The following is a 24,983-nucleotide window of genomic DNA, read 5'->3' as shown; positions in this document are numbered from 1 at the left end:
ATCTCGGTACTGAAAGACCTGCCACAAACCACAACAGTCAGGCCCCAAACCACACACACAGCTGTCCGCGACCTCTCCTTTCTAAACAAGACCCTTAGGGTGCTGCTCACTCTTACTGCAGTAAGAAACTTCGCTTCATCTCATCAACAAGTTATTGTTTGCTTGCTTGCTTGTCTTTTTTAATAGTTTTTTGAAAATTGAAGTACAGTGAACTTACAATGCTGTGTTAGTTCCATGTGTACAGCAAAGTGATTCAGTTACACATCAACGGGCTATTTTGATAGTCTTTTTGGAAAGTTGACAGGTTGAATCCAGCCTTAAATTTAGAAATCTGCAATGTGTAGTAAGGGCACTAGCAAGCTGATATATCTAGCCCATACACACACAGGGGTCAGCAGAAACTAAGGTGTCCACAAAAACAAGAGCTGAAAGAGTAAGCGCTGATGACCGCGTCTCTGGTATCATTCAACACAGTAAGTACAACAGCTAGTCTACCTGAACATCCATTTTGGTCTGCCTAGAAATATACATACTCTAACCTTAAAGACTAGTGCTATCAAAGTTTGATGGAAAAGATCTTTAAGATCATCCAATTTTTAACTCTCATAAATCAACTGCTTTTTAATCTTTATTGAATTTCCTAAGTAGACCTCAAGAAAAGAAAATGAAGTGATTGGCAGACAGGAGTCTAAGTATAAATCAGCTTTCTTATGATAAACTAACAAACTGTGGTATTCTTATGAGCTTGGTTAAAGCAAATTAGTCTAAGAGAATAAATCCTAGGTTCAATGAATGAAGAGTTGGCTCCAGCCCCTATTTATAAGGAAGAATCTGGAGCAGAGGAAAAGTAGGACAACCATAAAGGCTGCTCTCTTTATTTAACTTTATATTTTAAAAACTCAGAGATATGAAATAAAGCCATAAAACTAAAGATCAGGGTAACCTGGTTTGAAATGCCTCTTTTGTGTTATCTATAGATGCTTATGAAACACAAACTATAAACTTCAGCAAATACAGTTAAAAGAGCCAAGGCTTTAGAGTCAGAGACCTAGAAGTAATGGTCTATGCCCTTCAACCAATACATAACACTACACATTTCAGAAAGAATTTTGGCTGATAGAATATTGGGACAAGGGCTAAAGATCTGGATTTTAGGCTCTACTATCTAGGCTTACTTGTTAACAAACTGACTCCCTGTAACCTCTGTCCTTCATTCCAGCCATACCGAACATTCTGCAGGTTCACACGTCAGCATACACCAGTGCACACTTGACACACTTAACTACTATCCTTACTGCTATCCCCTAAAAGCATCGTGCCATTTCTGAGTCTGCACATTTGCTACTCCCTTTGCCTGGAATGCTTTCCAGTCCTTCAGGAACCAAGTCAAGCTTCATCGAGTTACACTTAATAGATTGCCACTTCCTTTTAGATAACCCCAGTCATAGAAAAAGCAATCCTAAAATTCATATGGAATGACAAAGGACTCTGAACAGTCAAATCAGTCTTGAGAAAGAACAACAAAGCTGGAGGCAGCACACTTCCAGACATATTACAAAGCTACAGTCATGGACACGGTATGGTACTGGCATAAAGACAGCCACACAGACTTGTGGCCCTGCTCACAGATATCTACACCTTTGCTCTCCAGACAGAGTTGCCTGAGTCACTTAAAAGGTGCTCTTTCCTCTGGAAGGTTAAAAAAAAAAAAAAAGACTAAGTTCTTTTCCCAGAAGCCTACTGACTCCCAAGATATGCACTGGAGACAAACCATCTGGAGAAGCCATTTCAGCATACAATCAGGATTTTTCCAAAAACAGCAACGATAATGGCCTCACTAAAGCATGGTCAAACTATAAGGGATACATGGTAACTACAAAACCCATTTCACTCAACAAGATAGGGCAGCTTAAGTGTGGTTTTACATGTCAACAGAAAAGGTGTGACTAACTCCTTGATAACTTAAGAGACTTGAAAATCTTAACAAATGTGCTTGAGGTTCCTTTTCAAAACACCATCCTCTCTCCAGCAGAGTCCCCATAATTTTTAACATTCTTCCTCCAGCCACATTCTCATAAATCTGTTTTTACTCACCATTCTTTCACTTTAACTTACTTTTTTATGATAGGAAGAAAGGACAGACGCCTCTACAAGAGGCTCCCGACCTCCGTGGTGGACATCACTGTCACCGCTCCCTGCGCCATTGAGCTGGTGCCCTTTCCTGAGCCTGAGAGCTGGCTCTGGAGTCTTGCTGTGATCCAGCCGGTTTTCCTCTGCCTCGTTCATGGGACACCCAAGGCTTTCTGACAAAGAGGTCTTTTTTTCTGTCCCTTCTTCTTGGGAGGGTGGATGTTTAGGATACTGAGTTGACTCTACAGGAGAGAAAGCTCTGCATTATATATTTGCATGAGTGATGGTGGAAGACATAGGTAGTACTATACACTAAAACTAAAATTTTCTGTGCTCATTAAAAACAATAAATAATGTATAAAAAAAACCTATTTTGTTAAAAAAAAGGACTGCCAAAATCTACTTTTAAACGAAAAAAGCAGAATACAAAAGATACATGTAAATATTATTATAATAAAAGTATATAATCATAAACAAGTATATTTGTGTACACAGGATAACTATTTAAATATTCAAAACTGTGTTTTCGGTGCACAAGTACACACACAAGGAAGAGCCGAGAGTTAGGAGGGAGGCAGCTTACTTTTCATTTTATTCTGCCTGCATTTTTTTTTCCATATGCCATATACTACTCTTTCAGTTAAAAACATACCTAATATAGAAAGAATATATGTGAATTTTATGTACTGCAACTAGGTTATACATATTCAATGTCATTTACATCATCACAACGATTCTTCAGGGTATTCTAACTTCTACTTCACAAGCAAAGAAATCAAAATTCACCATGCTTTTATGAAATAAAACAATGCCTCTGACAGGGCATATATTACTGGTAATATTTTGCATTTAAGTTGCTTAATGTCTGAAATTTCAGTATTTTTGAGCTGTTTTGAACTCTAACTGGACTACCCTGCAAAGTAAAACCTCAGGGCCAGAGCACACTTTCATACCCCTCTGAGCTCCCAGAAAGTGCTGTGTACATAAATGTTTAATGAATAGGATGACATTTAAACGTTCTTAAGTGGTAAAAACACTTTCAGAGTCATCAATATTTCTCTAAACTGGATCACATAAGTTTCCTAGGAGTTCAATAATTCCAAGTCCTTGGCCCTCTAACTCATAAACTCGTAGGACAAAAGCTTATTTTAGAGATTTAAGTTACAGATCCAAATAAGGAGATTATCACAGCCAATCCAACTAAAAAGATGAAAACAGGAAGAAGCCAAGGTACATGTTATGCTCATAAATCCCAAGAGATGCGAAATTCTTACTGGGGGAAAGGAGGAGTGGGGCGAAGTGGAGGGCCTGGCCAGCATGCAGAGAGGGTGAAAGGTATACTGAGTGTTCATATGTGGACACACAAAACTAAGGATTAGCTCAAGAGTTCAAATTAGACTAAGAATTAGCCAGCTGTCAGTTTCATGAACCATCCGAGTTTGTTGCAAGAGTTCTCTCAAGTTTTTAGAACAAGAACAAACACAATCTTTAAAGATCACCAAAACTGGGCCTGTGCTTATCACATAAGGGCCTGAGCAAGCACATTCTAATAGTGAGATTATAAACTATGCTATAAATGTCCACTTCTGAAAGAAGAAACAATGTTAGTGACTTACACATACTTATTTACAAAGCTGTTTCACACCCACCATTTCACTCTGTTTCAGGGAAGAGGGAGCTAACATTTACCATGGATCGGCAAAATTAAATTCTGTACCACAGCATCTCACTCTAGGGTATTTTACCCCCCATTATACAGATATGGAAACTGAGGCTCAGAGATTAGGTTACTCATCCAAGGCTATTAGTCTCTAAGAGCAGCTGGAACTATGGTCCAAAAGTACTTGCATAAATGATTTTCTTGCTAAGAAGAATAAAAAACAGGGGAAGTATCTGGAATTAGGCTTTAATTTGCTCTAAGATTCTTAACAGGAAAAGGGAGTGAGATGGAGCTGGAAAGTAAGAGTACCATTATCTGTTAATCCAAAGAGTTATTCTAAGGGAATAGTTAGCACATTCTAAGTTATTCTAATATTCTAAGTTATTCAAAGAGAAATTTTTCATTCATCAAGATTCTATGAATGCTATGTTTGCTGTATTACACAGAAGTTGAGAGAGAAAGACAGAGAGGGAAAAGAAAAAAAGGAAACCAATACACAACAGCTGGCAGGAAAAAACAGGTTAACTGAGAGGTACTCTGAGTCTATGAACAGATGTAGAAATCCTACACAAGTCAAACCAGGTAACTTCCTGCAAGCAGAGCAGACCTAAGGTCTTTGAAAAGTGGTCTCGTGTTCTAGGAGCAGAAACAAGTGTCACTAACTCAGCCCAAAAGCAATGGGGGTTTGCCAAGCAGAGTAGAGGAAAGGTACTCTGTGAGGAGAGAACAGCAATATGCAAGGCAAGGAGTCCAGGGTCAGCTCAGAAATCAGAGAAGAGGGACAAACTCAAGATACTCTCAGTAGAGAAAAATCGACATTTGGATATCTGAATGAGGGTCCATGAAGACTAGACAGAAAGAACTCAGACAACTCGTGCTCTTTGCTCGGGCAGTCGACTGCACAGAGGATGCCACTCACTCAGAGGAAGAGATGATATGGGAGAAGTAAATTCATAACAGAAGAATGAATTTGTTTTCAGAAATGGGGTCTGAAGTGCAAGAAATGTTCAGCTGGCACCAGGAAACACAAGTCTGGAATTCAGAAGAGAGAATGAGCTTGAAAACAGAACTAGGTATTACTACGATTAGAAGTGATACTAACATATTAGTTAACACTGGACAAAATCCTTTAAAAAAAAAAAAAGTTATGAATTGTAGTGCTAGAGAAGATTCTTGAGAGCACCCTGAACTGCAAGGAGATCAAACCAGTCAACCCGAAAGGAAATCAACCCTGAATATTCATTGGAAGGACTAATCCTGAAGCTCCAATACTTTGGCCACTTGATACAAAGGGCTGATTCATTGGAAAAGACCCTGATACTGCGAAAGATTGAGGGGAGAGGAGAAAGGGATGACAGAGGATAAGATGGTTGGCTGGCATCACCGACTCAATGGACATGGGTTTGAGCAAACTCTGGGATATAGTGAAGAACAGGGAAGTGTGCTGCAGTCCATGGGGTCACAAAGAATCAGACAGGACTTAGTGACTGAACAACAACAAAAAGAGTTTGATGGGGTAAAAATCAAAGTAAAAAATCCAGATGAATGAATACCACATAGTAGACTGTAAAGTCAGGACTGGAACCTACTAATCTCTTGACTCTCAGTCAACTGTACTCACACCAGCTTTCCTTCCCAATGGGAAAACCATGAAAAATTTAAAACTCTACTTTTAGACTTCATTTTCCCTTCAAATAATACTGTATAAGGTAAACTTATTATGTTGCTTAAAAGTTAAATGGTTACCTATAAAGCAATTTTTTTCTACCTGAAGAAACTGCTAACTTAATGGTTTGATACTTGTGGTCTAAAAAGCTAACTCTATTCCAGAAAAGGCATTTTCTAAAAACCAATACTAGTCTGCATGTTCCATGAGGCAAGGATGTGTTCACTGCTGAGAATCAACCTGCAACAGATACATAGGTTTCTTGAATGAATGTTTCATTCTCCAGGGGAAAAAGAGAAGTACTCAATCATAGTTACATTGGGTTCCTGCCAAGGTAGACTATAGTGCAATGTATTACTTCACCTATTTCATACTGTTCATTTTTATGTTGCCCCCAATTTTAAAAGAGCAAGCAAGCTGTGGAAAACAGTATGGCAGTTTCTCAAATAAATTAAAAATAGATTTACTATCCGATCCCACCAACTCGACTTCTGGGTATGCATGCACTCAAAAGAAGAGACATTTACACGCTCACGTCCATATTCACAACAGGTAAAACACAGAGCAGCCCGAGTGCCCATCAATGGATAAACAAGCACAACGTAGTGCCTAGACACAAGAAAGTATTCAGCCTCCAAGAAAGAAAATTCTGACCCAAGTTACAACCTGAATGAACCTGAGGCCCATATGGCAAGTGAGATAAGTCAAGTACAAAACACAGATACTGTATGATTCCACTCACCATAGGGAAGTCATACTCATAGAAAGGGCGGTGGCTGCCGCGGAAGAGGGAATGGGAGTTAGTGTTTAACGGGTATAGTTTCCGTTTTTGCAAGATGAAAAAAGCTTTGTGGATGAATGGTGGTGATGATTGCACAACAACATGGAGGTACACCAAGGTGACTACACACTTAAAAATAGTTAACGTAACTTTTGTGTCATGAGTATTTTACACATTTTTTTAACTGGGGAAAGAAACACACTGTAGCACTATATTATATTTCCTTTTTGTCTAGTTCATTTTTTTGCTGATGTAAACAATAGATTCAGAAAAGCACACGGAGGACACAAAGTTGACAGCGTATAAATGCAGGGTACCCATTTAGCACCCAGAGGACCTCTCTCTCTCACCACTGGAAAGCTTTTTAAAGTGCTAATTTCCAGAGGTCCGAGCCCTTTCATTGCCAGTTAATGGTAACAGAAATCTTCCAGCAAGGTTCTCTTAAGACTGGCCAACTGCCATGGACCTAAAGTCTTCCAATTCTGAGGACCAACGGTGTAATGTCCCACTGTATAAACTGGGACACAGAGAGTGGGGGTGCTCAGTCTAAGACTGGTGGCATACCTTTCCAGTTCTATAATTAGATTCTTCAGTAGTGGAAGACAGGCTGTAAAATATGTCCCATGATTTTGTTGGCTTCCCCTAATGTGAAAGTAGCCAATTTCAAAGTGACTTAAAAGTTGTACACTGAAATCACTCCAGTGTGATCTGTCATTCCACACTGGGGTATGCGTTTGAAGTTAGTACATGGTTAAAATGAGATTTCTGGTATCAAGTTCATGCTCTTTGGAAACCTGAGTGGTACAGAATGTTCTACGTGCAAGTACCAGTAGGTTATGCTCCTCATGATCTCTTTACAATGCAAATCTAAACTTCTAACAATGAAATGAGATTATTTTTTAGGAGGGAATGATTTATTTCAACAATGGAACCAGCAGGAATATTAAAGGCACAAGATTTTCTTTTGAATACTCGCTATTTTTTCTCTTTTTAAATCATTATTAAAAGTAAATACTAGATGCGTTACCTTGGCTGGCTTTCAAGTCTTCAGAGAACCTTGCTGGAAGATTTCTATCAAGTTAACTGGCAAGGAAAAGGGCTAGACCTCTTACAATTAACCCTGTTAAAAGTTTTACAGTGGGAATTCCCTGGCAGTCCAGTGATTAGGACCCAGGTTCAACCCCTGGTTGGGGAACTAAGATCCCACAAGCTGCAAGGTACCGCCAAAAAATATAAAAACATAAAAATAGTTACAGTGATGGGGAAGAGGGGTCTTCAAACACCCCAATCTACTATTTCCCGTCACTAACTTTCTGATTCATGCCACCACCATGTCTTACCTGTCCTAATACAAGAGCCAGTTACCCACCCACCCAGCCCACTCCTGATCCTCAGGACCCAGTTCCCACAGAGCAGTCACAGGGTAACTTTATCAAAAGGCACTCCCTTGCTTTCTGAGCCCTCCAATGGCTTCTCTTCACACCTAAGGAAGCTCTTACCCTGGCTTGCTGCTGCTGCTAAGTCACTTCAGTCGTGTCCGACTCTGTGTGACCCCATAGACGGCAGCCCACCAGGCTCCCCCGTCTCTGGGATTCTCCAGGCAAGAACACTGGAGTGGGTTGCCATTTCCTTCTCCAATGTGTGAAAGTGAAAAGTGAAAGTGAAGTCGCTCAGTCGTGTCCGACCCTTAGCAATCCCACGGACTGCAGCCTACCAGGCTCCTCCATCCATGGGATTTTAAATGACTTAGCCCCTAACTCTGGCCTCACCCTGTACCCCTTTCCCCCTTGCCCACTATGTTCCAGCCTCAATGACCTCCCATCTACTCCCCAAATACTCCAAATGCTCAAAGGGCTCCTCTATGTCACTGGTTCCCACGGCCTGGAATGCTCATTGCCCAGATCTTCCCATGGCTGGGCTCCTTCTTCACATGCGAATCTCAATTTAAAGGCCACCTACTCAAAGAGCCCTTCTCTGACCACATAATCTCAGTCTTTCCTTATCACATCACCTTTTAATCTCACAGCACTTGTCTCCTTTATTCTTATTTCTTTGTTTACTACTAGTCTTCTCTCACTAGACTGGAAATTCCTCAAAGAAGAGACATTATGTATCTTTACTCCTATATCCAAGTACTTAAAATAGCTTCTGGCAGACAGCAAGTGTATTCACTAAATGTATGCTGAATAAATAAGTGGGGAATCACGACCCACACTTCAAGGATAAGTCAGGCAGAAACTAGCTTCCCTGACTCCCCAGGTTGCTGACACTAACCCCTTCACTCTTCTCACTCACTAACGTCTCTATTACAGTAGCTGTCGAAACTGACTACACTTCTCCATTCACCAGTCTGTCTTCCCCTTCTCAGCTGCAAACTTCTCAGGGTCAGGGAGCCTTTCACGGAATCCACTTTTGTATCCACAACCCCAAGCTTGGTCTGGGATGCAAAGAAGGACCTCATAATCCTTTCCTGCATGATGTGGAGGAGGGGGAAGACAGGGACAGCTAACATGCAATCAGCGCTGACTAAGTGCAAAGAACCCTGGATTCTCTCTTGAAACCCTTACAACAGTTTTGGGAGACCGGCACAACTGCTTCCTCTGCTCTGGAGATGACAAACACCCAGAGAGGTTATAAATAGCGTGTCTTCAACGACAGTAATAAGGGGCAACCTAATCTACCCAATCAATCTAGTCCGCCTAACACCCCAGTTAATGCTCTTATCCACAACCCTCTATGTTAGCATGAACCATAAGCTGTTCTCACGCACGGTAGCACTTACATGACAAAACCAGGAGGTAACACTGACAGACTGCTGTACTTCACACCAACGTTGAAAATATTAAGAAACAGGGAAGAAATCGGGAGGAGCACAGAGCCTTGCCACATACCAGAAACAATAAAATGACTGGTTAAAATTGGAATTCTTCCCAAACACTCAGAACATTTCTGAGTAGGAAAAAAAATGTAAAAAAAAAAACCAAAAAACAGTAACTGGGAAAAGAATAACTGATAAAACGGGAAAAGTTCCCAACATATGTTACTGACACAGCCCTTAACAAATGGCACAGCTGATAACTGAGACGGAGCAACAGTTAGATTTTTAAGACAGGCACTATTATGCATTCATGTTCATAAAATCTCAACTGTTGGAAGCACAAAGAAACATTTCAAATCAAATGCAGCTATTTCTCAAAGATGATCTTGAAGCTATAAAGATAGGGAACACTCTTATCATTTATGCTACTTTCCTTATTAACATGAAGTAGGGTAACTTTTAAGTAATATCACAAGGAACTGCACTCTTCTAACTTACTGCCCCACCCACTGACCAACTTTGCTGAGAAGAAATCAGGCAAAGCTGATCTGCGCAGCAGAGCTAGGGCAAAGCCAGTGAGAGCCGACCTCTCAGGCTTGAGACCTACTTCCCAAGAACCATGTAACTGTCCATCACTACACAAGTTCAGAGGCTAAATCAGAGGACCACCAAGTGCCAGAGAAAGTGAGCTTTTACACACTCTCTCATTTTAACTTTAAAACCTGACTGCTACAGACAGTACGCGCTCTATTTACAAACAAGAGGACTGGGGTAAGACCAGTCTAGGCTACACAAGTCACAAAATACAGAAGCGAGAACTGCCCAATTAGGCCCCCTCCACAATACAACACTGCCTCCCACAAACGGAAGTGGTTCCAGTTTTCCCAGTCGTGATGTTATCTCTTTGAAGGGAGGTGAACTGTTGCTCAACACTTAACGGAGCCAACTCTAATAGCTGACCTTTCACCCATCATCTCATTTAAGCCTCCAGCAATCCTTATAAAATGGGGTCCTATCTTACAGATGAAGAAACTGACACTAAAAGAGATCACGTAACTCAATGACACAAACTGAAGTGGAAGACTGCAAATTCAAATCTGTATCTGACTCCAAAGACCAGAACTTAACTCCACCTTGTTATCATTGTTCAATCACTCAGCCGTGTCCAACTCTTTGCTCCCAAGTCCATGGAATTCTCCAGGCACGAATACTGGAGTGGGTAGCCATTCTGTTCTCCAGGGGATCTTTCCAACCCAGGGATCGAACCCAGGTCTGCTACACTGCAGGCAGATTCTTTACCATCTGAGCCACCAAGGAAGCCCATTACTCCACATTACAGGGCTTCATTTAAGGTACAAACAGTGGATTATAGTGATTGGTCATGGTCATGAATAAAAAAATATTTTATAAAAAGGACTTCCTACAACTCTTACAGTCATGTTAAAATGTTGTTTCCATTTCCCAAGACCTATAAGCAACTCTGAGTTTCTGAAACAAGAAACAGTACACAAAAATCCAAGTATAGATGAGAAGAACAACAGTCCTAAATGTACTTAGTCAGGGAAATCCTGAGAAGTCCAGGGTATATAAACTGTCATACCTACAATGAACCAAAATATGTAAATTATGCAAAGACTTTATTCCAGAAATCATCTGCCCTACAATACCACATGTTGTGCTTAGTCGCTTGCTGCTGCTGCTGCTAAGTCACTTCAGTCGTGTCCGACTCTGTGTGACCCCATAGACGGAAGCCCACAAGGCTCCCCCATCCCTGGGATTCTCCAGGCAAGAACACTGGAGCGGGCTGCCATTTCCTTCCCCAATGTGTGAAAATGAAAAGTGAAAGTGAAGTCGCTCAGTCGTGTCCAACCCTTAGCGACCCCATGGACTGCAGCCTACCAGGCTCCTCCATCCATGGGATTTTCTAGGCAAGAGTACTGGAGTGGCTTGCAGTTGCTTAGTCATGTCCAGCTCTTTGCCACCCCATGGACTGTAGCTGGCCAGGCTCCTCTGTCCATAGGGATTCTCCAGACCAGAATACTGCAGTGGGTTGCTATGCCCACCTCCAGGGGATCTTCCCAACCCAGGGATCAAACCCAGGTCTCCCGCATTGCAGGCAGATTATTTTACCACATAACAATACTCGTGTTCCAACTATGTCAGAAATAAAATCTTTCCAGGTATATCTGGATATCTGGCCTGTAGAGTCAATGTTTCAGGCAAAATCAAAACCCCTACACTTCAGTAAAGAGTTGTCTAAGCAACCATTACTCAGGGCCCCATCTCATCCTGCGTAACACCCTCTACCACACAAGTCTGTTGGGGGGACAGGGGAGGGTTACAATGCAGCAGATGGAGAAACCAAGAAGTGGTTAATTATCTTTCTCAATATCACAATCAGAAATTTAGAAATAAAACTTCTATCTATAACTTTTCCCCGCATCACTGAATTCCACTAAACCACAAGGTCTTCTTTCGATCACTAATGAAAAAAAAGGAATGGGGAAAAAGAAAAAAGAAAGACGTAGAATATATAACTATCTGCAGACCTCACAGCAACTAAACACTCATTTCACGTGGAAACAAAACTAGTTCTCATTCTTAAATTGATTTGTAGAAGTTTCTATTAGACATTTCAGAAAGACTCAGATTTATATGTATTAATTCTCCTAAAATCAAAACTGAAAGTCTCAAACTTCAGAACGTATACATAACAGCAACTGGATGACTAAATACACGTAAGGATTCTGCAGTTTCAAGTATCAAGGAGTCAATCTAACACCTGCTTATCTAGTTTCCAAAGTCTGTGGGTATTAACCAACAAAGCAAAGATACCAGCAACCTGTTCCCTCCATCAAAGTTTATCATCAAACCGTCTGCTGCCTTGTTCCTGTTGTTCATTCACCAAGTTGTGTCCGACCCTTTGCCACCCCACAGACTACAGCATGCTAGGCTCCTCTCTCCTCCATTATCTCCCAGAGTTTGCTCACATCCATGGCCACTAAATCAGTGATGCAACCAAGCCTCCATTTAAAAACTGGCTGAGAGAAATGACATCTGGATGAGATCTACAAAATGTGCTATGTCTATTTGCTCCTCCAGGTTCTGTTTCTGGATCAAGTAATCCACTAATGGATCAAACTTGAACATGTAAAGCAGCCTGATAAAAGACAAAGAGGCTGTTATTGCATTGAACCAGAAAATGCTTAAAAGATTTACAATTCAAATTTAAAAACACACTGTATTTTAAACAGGCAAACAGTGGCTGTGATGACTGGCTGTGCATATAAAAAAAAATTAGATCCCTGTCTTATACACACAAAAAAATTCTTTTCAGGCAAGATCAAGACCTAAATATAAAAAACAAAACTTCTAAAGCTTTTAGAAAGGAATGCGGAGAACTTAATCCCCTTGGAGTACAGAACAGATTTCTCAGATAAAGCACAAAGAATACAAATCAACAAGGAAAATGATGATAGATCTGATAATCATTTCCATTCACCAAAACAAATCACATAAAAAGTTGACAGATAAGCCACACAAACTAGATGATATCTGCAGGTCACTTCACAGATATAAACAGGATACATAATAAACTACTAAAAGCAATTTTAAAAGTCAACCCAATTAGGGGTAGGACAGATGGACAGGGACAGACTCAGCCAAGAAGTGGAAATCTGAATGATCACTCAACATTTCAACATGCTCAATCTCAGAATCAAGAAAAAATTTAAGGTAATATCATTTCACATTCATCTGACTTGTAAACATGTAAAAAAATCTGACAATGCCATGGATCTATAAGGATTTAGTTAGATACAGCAAATTCTCTTTCTCATGCTAAAAAATGCCAAGGGACACAATTCTGGAGAACAATTTGGCAATGTCTGATAGATTTTAAATTCTCATCATCTCCAAAATCTCAAACCAGGTAAATACCACTTCTGGGTAATTTACACCAGAGAACTTCATTTCAAAGTTAGTAAACATACACCACACACACACACACACACACACACACACACACAATCACAAAACATTTTATCCTTGCTGCCTGCAAAACAACCTAATACTTCTCTAACCTATTTTAATTCCTAAAGTGATTTCATAACCAATTTATGGCTCCCAACCTGTAGTTTGAAAAATCTGCTAATGATTTTACATATGTACACAAGGATTTCTAACCAGTAATGTTCACTATAGACTATTTTTAAAACAGGAAAAGTGGAAACAACCTAAATACCTTATCAACATGAAAAATAAATTTAAACTGGCTGTATTCACATAATACAGCTATAAGAAGATAAAATTGATGACTAATTAGGATGAACCATATGAAAGTGCCATTTTTGTAGGTCAAAATGGGTAAAAAAAAATCAGCATTTTCATTTTCAAGAGTCTAAAAAACACGTTTCATGAAAAACAAGTTACAGAATATGTAGAATATTGTTTTATATAAGTTTGAAAATACCCAAAACGTAATATTGATTTGTTTATGAATATAAAATGGCAACCCACTCCAGTGTTCTTGCCTGGAGAATCCCAGGGACGGGGGAGCCTGGTGGGCTTCCGTCTATGGGGTCACACAGAGTCGGACACGACTGAAGTGACTTAGCATAGCATACTCCAATGTAGTAATTACATAAAAATAGGCATTAGAAATGATCAACACTAACTTCAAGATAGCAATACTCTTGCAAAATGAAATGCAACCTGTGAAGGTCCTTCACCTGTATGTGCGAAAATGTTAAGATTTTGAGAGAAATGACATGTATGGTGGGTATGTGAGTGTTAATTATATTGGTCTTTGTATTTTCCCATATATTTGAAATATGTTAGTGAAAAAAGTTTTATTAGTCAAATAAAATACACATGTGCAACCTAAATGCAAACCAACTGCCCTATACAAAACTTTCATTGGTTTGAAATGTTAATGCATCATCCTTCCCCTTTTCTAAACTCAGGCTTCTAGAAAAAAAAAAAAAAAAGGCTTTATGTAATGCCCAATTTCCTTAAAATCTATCAAGGGAAGATTTATCCCTAGAAAACTGGTCTAGTTCCTTCTTACAGTTCAGTGCTACGTATTTTACCATATTTTCATTTATCTCAGCTGCCAAGAAAATTCAAATCCAAATTTTATTCTTAGTCATTGAATTAAGCTGCCACTTGGAAAAAGAATATATGCTTCCTCCTTTTCCTTATTTATATATATATATATAAAATACATGTATTATACATATAATTATACTTCCAGATCTTTTAAGTTACAGAAATTCTGGAATGAAATAAAATGAAAATAAATTTGAAGAAAATAAAAATAACCCTTCTGCTCCACAAGGCTATGAAGTTTCCACCATCAATGCTTATTTCCTGACGAAAGGAATGGGTATGAGGATAGAATTATGCACACATACTCACGAAACCAAAATTTCAGGACATACAGGATTAAAGTCAACATGCTACCCATGAAAAATAATTAGGTAATATACTAACAAAAAAATGTACACAAAAGAAAGTGAAGCTGGTCAAAATTTAATAGCGTAATTATTTCTTTCTCTTCAAGACCATTATGCTTTGTATGCTTTGTTTTCCTGTGCATGGACATTGTGGTAAACTCATAAGTGCAGTAAGAATATGTAACTTAGAAGCCACATATAAAGTAAGTTCTGTATTTTGTGTGTGTGTGTATGTGGTCTTCAACTGAAAAACTTGAAATGTCCTTTTGCACAGATATTTTCCCCATGTCTAAAGATATTCTGGCAGCTTCCTGACTTTGGCTAGCCTTTCCCTTCCATCTGGACGCTTAAAAGGTCTACCAAAGCCAAGATACCATTTAGGCGGTACACATGCCCTCTACCACATGTCAAACTCCAAACCAGGGGTTACATGAAACAAACCCCCTCATTAACCCAGTGCTTTAACTTCCAAAACTGAATATGTATGTACTTACTAAATAGGTTTGGTTAATTATTTCCTTAGAAACAGGTCCTATGATATTAATCAGTCTTATTTACCTCATTTTAGAAATAAAGGATGATATAGCTAATATACACCAAGATGACCAATTTATGCTGTAATTTTTCAAGTTTACATTACACAAAGACTTTGAAAAGGTTATTTTTTAACAAAATTAAAGCACTTCACTCAGCAGTAGCCCAAAAGAACACAGTCTAATTTAGGTTTTAAAAAGAACATAACATTTACTCACCACCAGGACTGCAACAGACATGAAGAAGTCATATACACCTATCCTCAACAAGTACACTGTCTACTGGGCAGTCACCCAGACTCTTTTAGCAGGGTTAGCAAAATTACACTGCCTTTCAGGATTAGACAGGGAATCTAAACAGGTGAGCAGCTCTGTCTAAGGGAGAACATACTAGAAAGAACGACTACAGAAAGCTGGTCTTGCCTAAAGTAACTCTAAACCAACTTCAAACAAAATATATCTCCCAGTGAGAGAGACAGACTACACTGCAAGATATGTTTAACTGCCAATCTGATAAAGATTGAAAAAAAGTTCAAAATGGTATAAAGAATCTAGACCTCAGCCACAGTTCTGACAAGAGTTTATGCTGCTGTGACCTTTCTGCGTAGCAGTCTAGTAATATACATCAACCCAGTAACTAGACTCAGAAAGTCACCCTAGGGACTTCCCTAGCGGTCCAGTGGCTAAGACCCCGTGCTCCCAATGCAGGGGGCCCAGGTTTGATCCCTAGTCAGGGAACTAGATCCCACATGCCACAACTAAGAGTTCACATGCTGCAACTAGTCAAATCAATAAATATTGAAGAAAAAAAAGAAGAAAGCTACAGAAAGTTGCCCTAAAGAGCCACCAGCATGCGACACTGTACATACAATGCATACATATTAAATTTAAACACTAGACAATCGACTTATAACAATCTAAATACCCAGCAATAGGAAAAACTATTAAATTATGGTGCATGCATTCAATAAAATACCAAGAAACTAAAGGATGGAGTAAATGCAAACGTACTAAGCACACTGCATGTGTCCAGTCGCTAAGTCGTGTCCACCACTTGCGACCCCATGGATTGCAGCCCACCAAACTCATTTGTCCACGGGATTTCCCAGACAAGAATACTAGAGTGGGTTGTCATTTCCTCTTCTGGGGGATCTTCCCAACTCAGGGATTGAACCCATGTCTCCTGCATTGGCAGGCAGATTTTTTTTTTTTTAAACCACTGAGCCACCTGGGAAGCCCCTTAAACATATTACTATGACCAAGATGCCGCCATAAGCCAAGCTTCCAGTGCTACTTCTAGTCACACCTGGAAAAAGGACTCCAAGACCCAGCCTGAGAAGGGCTGGCTGCTATCAGTGGTGTGGGTCTTCTGAGAAACGCTCAAAGAAAGTCTACAGTCAACCTGTCAAGCAGAAATAAACACAAGCTGCCAGCAACCTACGGCAGTTACAGGATTAATAAAGTAGACCTTCTGTTTTACACTGAGGAGCTTACACAGAATATTCACTGCAAATCCAATATGGGAGATTTTCAAATTGCAACCAAATAAATCTGGAGAAAGGAATGGCAACCCACTCCAGTATTCTTGCCTGGAGAATTCCATGGACAAAGGAGCCTGGTGAGCTACAGTCCATGGGGTCACAAACAGTCGGACATGACTCATGACTGAGTGACTAACACACAAACCCAGCCAAGAACTGGCAACGCTGGTGACGTTTATGGCACAGACTGGTCACTGCCACCCAGAACACCTAGACAACTTTCCTCAAGAACCAAAAGACCTTCTCTCCTACGCTGTCCTGAATGTAGACCTCCCAATAACACTTTGCAAAGCTCTGACCTCACCAAGAATCTCGTCAATCCATCAAGGCTGCCAGAGTTCTTTTTGGAACCTCTATGTTGCCATGTAAGCTTCTAAGACTTTGTACACTCATCGTGTGACTGATGAGAATAAAGGTGCAAAAAACAAGAATAAAGTGAATATGTACTACAGAATTGCACACACACACATTAAGGGACAGCAGCGCAACCGCAGCCAAGATATCTCTGGAAGTGATGACTAAATTACAGAAGAAACAAGTGAAATGATACCAAGACCATCAGTGTTATCACAACTGTGTGCTTCTCTAAGGCCACCGGCATGAGTCGTTGCCTTGACATTCTTCCAAGGGCAAGATGAACAAGAAGAACAGGGCAAGGACTTAAGAGTGCTAATGTTGCATGCCTCGGGGGAGAGGCTCCAAACACAGGACAAGAATGTTACCAAAGTACTCCAAAAACAAGACAAAAGTTCCAAGTGTTAACTTCTCAATGATCCATTCAGTTCATGAGCCCCAAGAATTTGCAGAAAAACCACTAAAGCAGCTGAAGAGTTATAAGGAAACTTCTGAAGTGAAGCTATTGCTCATGAACTTCATCTCCAGACTGGTGAGAATTCACAAGCTCTTTCTGTCCCTTTGTGCACAGGTTTCTGCAGCGGCACCAAGAGGAGGAACAAGACCCTTCTGTTTGCATTCCCTACTTCTCTGCACCTGGGAGTCCCAGAGACCACGGAGGTGCTGCTCAGGACCACGCCACCTACTCTGTCACGACAAGAACTCTGCGGAAGTCATGACAGGAGGAAGCAATGCCCTGAGAGAGATAACAGCTCAGTGACTGAAAAACTTCCTGAACACTTGGCCCAGTATAAAAAACACTCTTGACCTCTCCTAGGACCCTGATTCAGTTCTTCCGAAAACGGAATCCTCAGATATCACAGAAGGAATGCCAGGGTAAGCCTACAGAGGCCTCAATAAAATCAAGCGTGCAAGAATAATATGGAGACTTAGATGCTAAAGATTATATTCTAGGAACTGAACTTCTGAAAGCTGAGGAACAGAACGCTGAGAACCATCCAGACAGGTGGGGAAATACCAGGCTCAGTGAGGAGGAAGCTGATGTAAATGGGGCGGTGTGCACCACTCCTCTGATGAAGAACAGCTAGGAATCTCCAAGAAACTGAACAAGCTTCATGGAGGAGCCAGAATGTCCAGTCCAAAAGTGAGTGCTTCTTCAGAGAAGAGCAGCTGGTGCTACAGGATAAACTTCTGAAAAACGGAAAAAGCAGTAACTTCCAAGCTAATTTTCCATTCCTGGGAAAATGGTAAACTTGTGTTATTAATCTGAATATTAGTGAATTAAGACTATTGATTTGCATTTAAAAGTCCAGAAGCACTATTTTTTGAAAATCACCCCAAAAAAAGCACACTTGCTGAACAATGACTGGTTTGATCCCACTTTAAAAACTCTGCGATACAAAAATGAATCCTAATATGCAGATTTTAATTAACAATGAAGCAACACTGGTTTATCAATTGTAACAAACATAGTATGTTAATGCAAGATGTTATTAATAAGGGAAAATGGAGTGTGGGTGATATGAGAACTTTCTCTACTAGCCACACAATTTCCATAAATCTAAAACTGCTCTAATGAAGTCTATTAATTTTTGTAAAACCTGCATGTGTTAGATTTGCAAATAAACATTTGCATATGCAAAGAGAGAGGGAAAAGTATATATCAAACTTGGTAGCAGTGGTTTCCTACAAAGAGTGAGGAGCATAAGGAAGAATTTTTACATTATGTATCTCTCAACTGTCTAAAAGCTTACTACACTGAGCAAGTAGCACATTGAGGGACTGGGTGCTGAAACCAGACTGTGTGTGCTTAGTCGCTCAGTCATGTCCCACTCTATGTGATCCCATGCACTGCAGACTGCCAGGCTCCTCTGTCCATGGGGATTTTCCAGGGTACTCAACTGGGGTGGGTTGCCAGGCCCTCCTCCAGGGGATATTCCCAATCCAGGGATCAAACTCAGGTCTCCTGTATTGCAGGCGGATTCTTTATTGCCTGAGCCACCAGGAAACCAGACTGCATGGACTCAAACCCCAGCTCCATCATTAACTAGCTGACCAACTGGGGCAGCTAATCTCTCACTGCCTGCAGTTCCCTCATGTGCAAGTAGGGACAACAGTCTGTGTACCTGTACTGAGTTGCTGCAGGCATTAAATGACTCACTACCTGTAACACGCAGACTGGAAAACTATCTGGTCCATAGTAAGTGTTCAATAAATAGTGTCCACCACCAATAAGCATCTATTATGCCTCATTTTTTTTAAAAAAACCTTGACTGGTAAGACAAACAAGGAAAATTTGGTTCATCAAGCCCCTTCTAGTGAAATCTTCGATACAGAAAATACAATGTATTCAACTGCCAAGTAAAAATAATGAGTATTTAACAGACTGCAAACCAATATTTGGCAATATAAGCCCATTTATATAGAAATAATCACTAATAGATTCTACAAAAATAATCATAAAACAAACCCCTGATTTGTGTTGTGATTTTTGCTGTGACCCTATTTATTTTTTCCTTTACATTTTTGACTCATTTTAACTTTCTACATTGAATATGTGTTGTTTTTAATAAAATAAAGGAGTTGGCAAACATTTTCTTTTGAAGGCCAGATAGTAAATATGTTTACCATTTACAGGCCATAAAGGTCTCTGTACTCAATTCGCACCACAAAAGCAACCAGACAAAACCTAAATGAAAGCATATGGCTATGTCGCATTGAAAATTTAATTTACAAAAACAGGCAGCGGGTAGGACATTGCCCACAATCTGTCAGGTTTGCCCACCCCTGAAATAAAGAGGGAAACAAAACTGTGCTCATTTTGGAAAACAAAAAGAAAGTGCATCTGCTAAACTGACACTACTGATTGGGGGGAAGGGACTTGTTAATTTATTAATATATACAAGAGTAGGGACAAAGAAAAATCAGCGTTTTATTTAGGCTCTGGAAAGCCTCCTCTCATCCTTAGTGCCCCAGTAAGAGAAAGCTTGCTAAGCAGCCTAAAGTCTGAAACGGAACACATACTAGCACCTAGGCAATTACAAACACACGCAAAAAGAAATACCTTTCATATTTAAATCGATTTGAAATTTCTTCAAATGTCATAATAATTCACCACCAGTGACTGCCACCACAGGACCTTAAGTCCCAACTAACTGATGAAAGGATTTTGGTTTTGGATCAGGACAGTCAGCACGGAAAAATTTATGAGAAGAGATGAAAACATCTATGGACAACTACCAGCACTAGAAGTGAAATTTCTATGAGATAAACATGAGGAGTGAAAAGAATCAGGAATGAACCATCTATGAAAGTCTAACAGAATTAGAGTCAGAGGGTGGTAAGACGAGCCACGCAAGTGGCCTTTGGTAGGACACTTCAAACTTCAAAAAGTTTCTGATCTCCGCCCAAAAAATAAAGCTTTGGGTTGGAAGAAACTATTCTCAACATTTCACTTGGGACACAATTTGAAATGTTATGACAGATTTCTCGGAGTTTTAAATGGTTTCTTTGGAGGATGAACGAAGGGCTGCTTTGGGAGGAGATGCGAGGGGAACAGCCCAGGGCTGAGGAGTCCAGAGTCCGTTAGCAGACCCCGCTGCTTAAAAACACGCAGACCCTGCCCCACAGTCCGCGTGCTGGGTACGAACGCGGCGGGACCCGTGCACCTTTCTACCCGGCGACCGCGCCAAATTGTCAAGCCCCAGGGGCGAACGAATTAAAGGTCCAGAGCCAGGGGCGCCCACAGCGAGCTCCGGCACAGACGCCCAGGCCCGCCGGAGCCAGTGAACAGCCGCCTCGAGGGGCGACACCGACACACCGGGCCCAGGACCCGGTCCGGCCAAGCTGCCTGCGCGCGGGCAAGCGCCGGTGAGGGGTCTCCCCGCCGCAAAAGCCGGATCGGGGCCTGAGCGGAGCCCACCTCGGAGTGCGGCCGGCGGAGACCCGGAGTGGTGACCCGGGGCCGAGCGGACTCGGGGCTGTGGGGGGACCGGGACCGAAGGAAGCCGGGGACCCTGGGCCAGGGGAGCCGTGGCTGAAGGGGACCCGGGGCGGCGGGACTCGGGACTGAGCAGATCCGAGGCTGGGGGAACCAGACTGCAGGGAGCGGAGGCTGCGAAGATCCCGGGGCTGAGAGGGTCCCGGCGGAGGGGCCCGGGGACTGAGGGGCGCCGGCCCGGGGGTCGGGGCAGGGAACCGACTGGCGCGCTCCTCGCCCGCTGCGCTCCCGGGACACCTGCCCTCAGCCCTCGCCCCCGCCAGCCCAGCCTCCCTCCACAGGTCCGCGCTCCCACTCGAGAACCTCACCTGAGCTCGCCGCCGCCTCGCCGCACGTCTCGAGCTCCTCGGAACCGCGGCCGCTGGGAGCCCAGAGGAGCGGAGGTGGCGCCCGCTGCCGCCGCCGCCGCCGCCGCCGCGACCCAGCGTCCGGGAGGCTCCTACAGCTGCCGCCGCCGTGACGCTAATCACACGAGGCGGCCCTAGCCAATGAGAAGGCGTCTCGTGCGCAGCCGCGCTGGTCGAAGCCGGAAGCGCCCCCCTGGCCGCTCCCGGACCTGGAGCAGCTTGGGTGGGTCGGGAATCTAGCGGGAGGCGCCGAGCACCCGGGGATACGGAAGTCCCTTAGCTGCCCTCCCACCGGAAACAGGAGCGTGTGCAGCGGAAGAGGCGTGGCCGCCCGGCTCGGGACGCTTCCCGGTTTCTATGGCTACGGCCCGCCAGCAGCGAGCGGAACCGAAACGAGGGATTGCCAGACACTGTCGGAGGCGGCTTCAGGCCTAAACGCTAAGCCTCTCGCCACAAGACAACAGCGATTGCTTTTTATTACCTCACGGAGACACTACCATTTGTGCCTCACGACTTCCAGAAAACGAATGTGAGCCCGCTCCTCTTAAAAGTATAAAATTCAGAACGATTCTAAAAGTGTTTCGGAGTAATAGCAGGTCAGAAACTAATTCAGCCATACTGTGTCCATTTGCCCAAAACGATTTATTTTCTACTTGTTTCAACTGAGCTTTAACTTTTTTAAACCCAAAATCCGCCTACATACTTATTCTATAACAAAACAAAGTGTAGAATTTGGCCGGTGTAGAAAATGTTTTCTTCACATTCAGTGCTCTGAAGAGGTTATATTGCCTTAACTGTCAAAAATCTTGTTATACTAATTAAAGGAAGAGTCAACTTGTCGCATGAGGTGAGTTGACTCACTGGAAAAGAGTCTGATGCTGGGAGGGATTGGGGGTAGGAGGAGACGGGGACGACAGAGAATGAGATGGCTGGATGGCATCACCAACTCGATGGACATGAGTGTGAGTGAACTCCGGGAGTTGGTGATGGACAGGGAGGCCTGGCGTGCTGTGATTCATGGGATCGCAAAGAGTCGGACACGACTGAGCGACTGAACTGAACTGAATAAGCTTTCAAGGACACCCATGCCCCAGGCTTGTCCATCCTGAAACTGAGTGGCACCTTGTGAGGCTCCCAGGCATGGAGGCCTCGTTTTTATGCCCCCCATTTCTTGTAAGCAGGACTCTACCCTCCACGTCCTTCCCTGAGTTCCAAAGGGCAGATTTGAACAGTTGCTAATCAAGGGAGGAGACGCCAAGAAACCACGTGAGGCAAGATTAAAGGAACCAGAGGAGTTTAGCTAGATTAGGAGACCACGTGAGACCCTGCAGGGCTTCCCTCCTAGCTCAATTGGCAAAGAATCTGCCTGCAATGCAAGAGACCATGCACCACCACAGGATCCTGCACACACCCTAATCTTGCCAGCAACCCCACCCTTGGGAAGTATTGCTGCATAAACGCATGCATGCTCAGTCATATCTGACTCTTTGCGGCCCCCTTGACTGTACCCTGCCAGGCTCTTCTAAATCTCCTTATCAAATCCTCCTGGGTAAGAGGGCTCTCACCCAACTATGCTGGCACCCTGATTTTGCACTTCTAGCCTTCAGAACTGTAGGAAATAAACTTATGTTGTTTATAAGCTTTTAAAAAAAAAAAAGCTTCCTGGGTGGGGACACATTTTTTCAAGGCCTGCTATATCCGCCGCCTTTGCTTGGAAAAATAATAAAGCTAGCCTTTTCTACTTCACCCAAAACTCTGCCTCTGAGATTCACTTCCCCACTGGTGTACAGAGAAGCTGAGCTTTCAGCATCACTCCCTGAGACCATACCAACAGAAAAAACGAAGCTGGAAAAGCGTCACAGATCTCATATCAAAAGACCTAGGGTCTGATACATAAGCAAAAATGTTTATAATAGGGATCTCTTCAGCCTGGAAATATAAAATTTTAAAAGTAATTAAAGTTACTAAAATCAGAAAAACCATGAATAAGATGGTCTTAATTCTAGTATTTTAGAATACTGGTATTAAGTCCGCCCAGGTAAGTTTGAAAAAAGCCCACAAGGACTTCCCTGGTGGCTCAGTGGTAAAGAATCTGCCTGCCAATGCAGGAGATACAGATTCGATCCCTGGTCTGGAAAGACCCACACACACCAAGGAACAGCTAAGCCCACGTGCCACAACTACCGAGAATGTGCTCTGGAGCCCAGGAGCTGCAACTACCGAGCCTAGAGCCCATACTCTGCAATGAGAGAAGCCACCACAGTGAGAAGTGTGTGCCCTGCAACTAAAGAGTAGCGCCTGCTCTCCACAACTAGAGAAAGAGCTCCTGAGGCAAGGAAGATCCAGCACAGCCAATAATAAAATGCATAAATAAACAAAAATTTTTTTAAAAAACAGACAACCTTATACTTCTACAGCACCTCAGAAACAACACCAGTGTGTCTGCAAATTTGACTTACAGAAGGCAAAGAGAACTGGGGCCTCGGGCTTAACCAGAGGTATACTGAGGACAACAGAGCCACATGAAGATGAGATTGTTCAAAGACTTCAAACTTTGTCTGCATCCTTCTCTAGGTGATTTTGTTCTGACAAACCAAAGCACTTTACCCTGGAGCAGTCCTTGCCCTGCTGAAGCACGTGAGAAAGGGCCATATCATTTTCCCCCCAAGATTTGCCTCCCAATCTGTCATTATGGTCCCGCCCCCAGATCACTGCTGCCAGTTCCTGATGCCCCCCAAAGATGAAACGAACCCCACCATTTCTTCAGAACGCTCACACCTTCTCAGTCAATGAAGACATTGTCACCATCCCCAACCTGAGGGACTGTCCGTGAATGGCTTCACCCATATCTCTTACCTAAAGGTCACCATTAAATGTCCCAAAGCAGATTTTTCAGGTCTCTCTTGCCAAATGTCCTTCAGTTCCTAAATCTTTGTATATTGTCTTCTAAGTAGCCGTGCAAAAACCAAGGGGAATTCAGTCAAATTCTGCATCCTCCAGCGTCAGCTGGATCTTTAGAATATGGGTTCCCTCCATCCTGAAGGTGTCCCACTTCTTCACAGGAGGGTGGAGTACTTCCTCTCAGCAGCACCCAGAAAAGAGTTCCACCCCCACTCCCCATCCTAGTCACCAGTGACCCGACACTGCCCAGCAGCACAGCTAGTCGGATATGGTCATCTGTACAATGACCAGAAGCTGATGACAGAGAGACACATCACTGGGTAACATTCATAATCCAGGTGCGGTCAGCCCATGACGAGGCATCGGGCGCTATGGGGTGCAGCTGAGATGGTGACAATTGACTTGCTCTGAGGACAGCCTCAGCCTGCATTATGATCTGCAGGTCAACAGCCAATGAGAACTGAGGAGGTCCCCAAAGTAAGCAGCCAGTGAAGGTGCAGCTTTCAAATTCTGAAGCATAAAGAAAATACTCTAGACCTCATAGTGAATTTAACTTTGTGATCCCAATTGGTTTTTTCTTGTGGGGCTGGGTGGGGAGGGGCAGGGGGCGAGGTTTGTTTCCTTCTCCAATAAAGAAAAGATAAATTATTTCATTTATTATTTTTTAATGACACCACCCTTATGGCAGAAAGTGAAGAGGAACTAAAAAGCCTCTTGATGAAAGTGAAAGAGGAGAGTGAAAAAGTTAGCTTAAAGCTCAACATTCAGAAAACTAAGATCATGGCATCTGGTCCCA

The 24,983-nt window shown here is 42.4% G+C and overlaps 1 protein-coding gene and 1 pseudogene across 1 annotated transcript in view; one reads left to right on the top strand and one right to left on the bottom strand.

Annotated features, from left to right (window-relative positions):
* ADIPOR2 (adiponectin receptor 2) overlaps window positions 1-21,538 on the bottom strand; it is a 37,206-nt gene extending 15,668 nt beyond the window's left edge. The window contains exons 1-2 of the mRNA XM_055395167.2: window positions 21,248-21,538; window positions 2,116-2,372 (exon numbers count right to left, since the gene is read on the bottom strand). Coding sequence (XP_055251142.1) covers window positions 2,116-2,286 — 171 coding nt within the window. The 5' untranslated portion in view covers window positions 2,287-2,372; window positions 21,248-21,538. The remainder of the gene's footprint in view (window positions 1-2,115; window positions 2,373-21,247) is intronic.
* LOC129536147 (protein SDA1 homolog) lies at window positions 15,283-21,424 on the top strand (annotated as a pseudogene).
* Window positions 21,539-24,983: the final 3,445 nt, after the last annotated feature.

This window comes from Moschus berezovskii, chromosome 6 (assembly GCF_049115385.1).
Source record: "Moschus berezovskii isolate FMDL1 chromosome 6, NW_MosBer_1.0, whole genome shotgun sequence".
Lineage (NCBI taxonomy): Eukaryota > Metazoa > Chordata > Mammalia > Artiodactyla > Moschidae > Moschus > Moschus berezovskii.
This window is presented reverse-complemented; position numbering and strand designations above follow the sequence as displayed.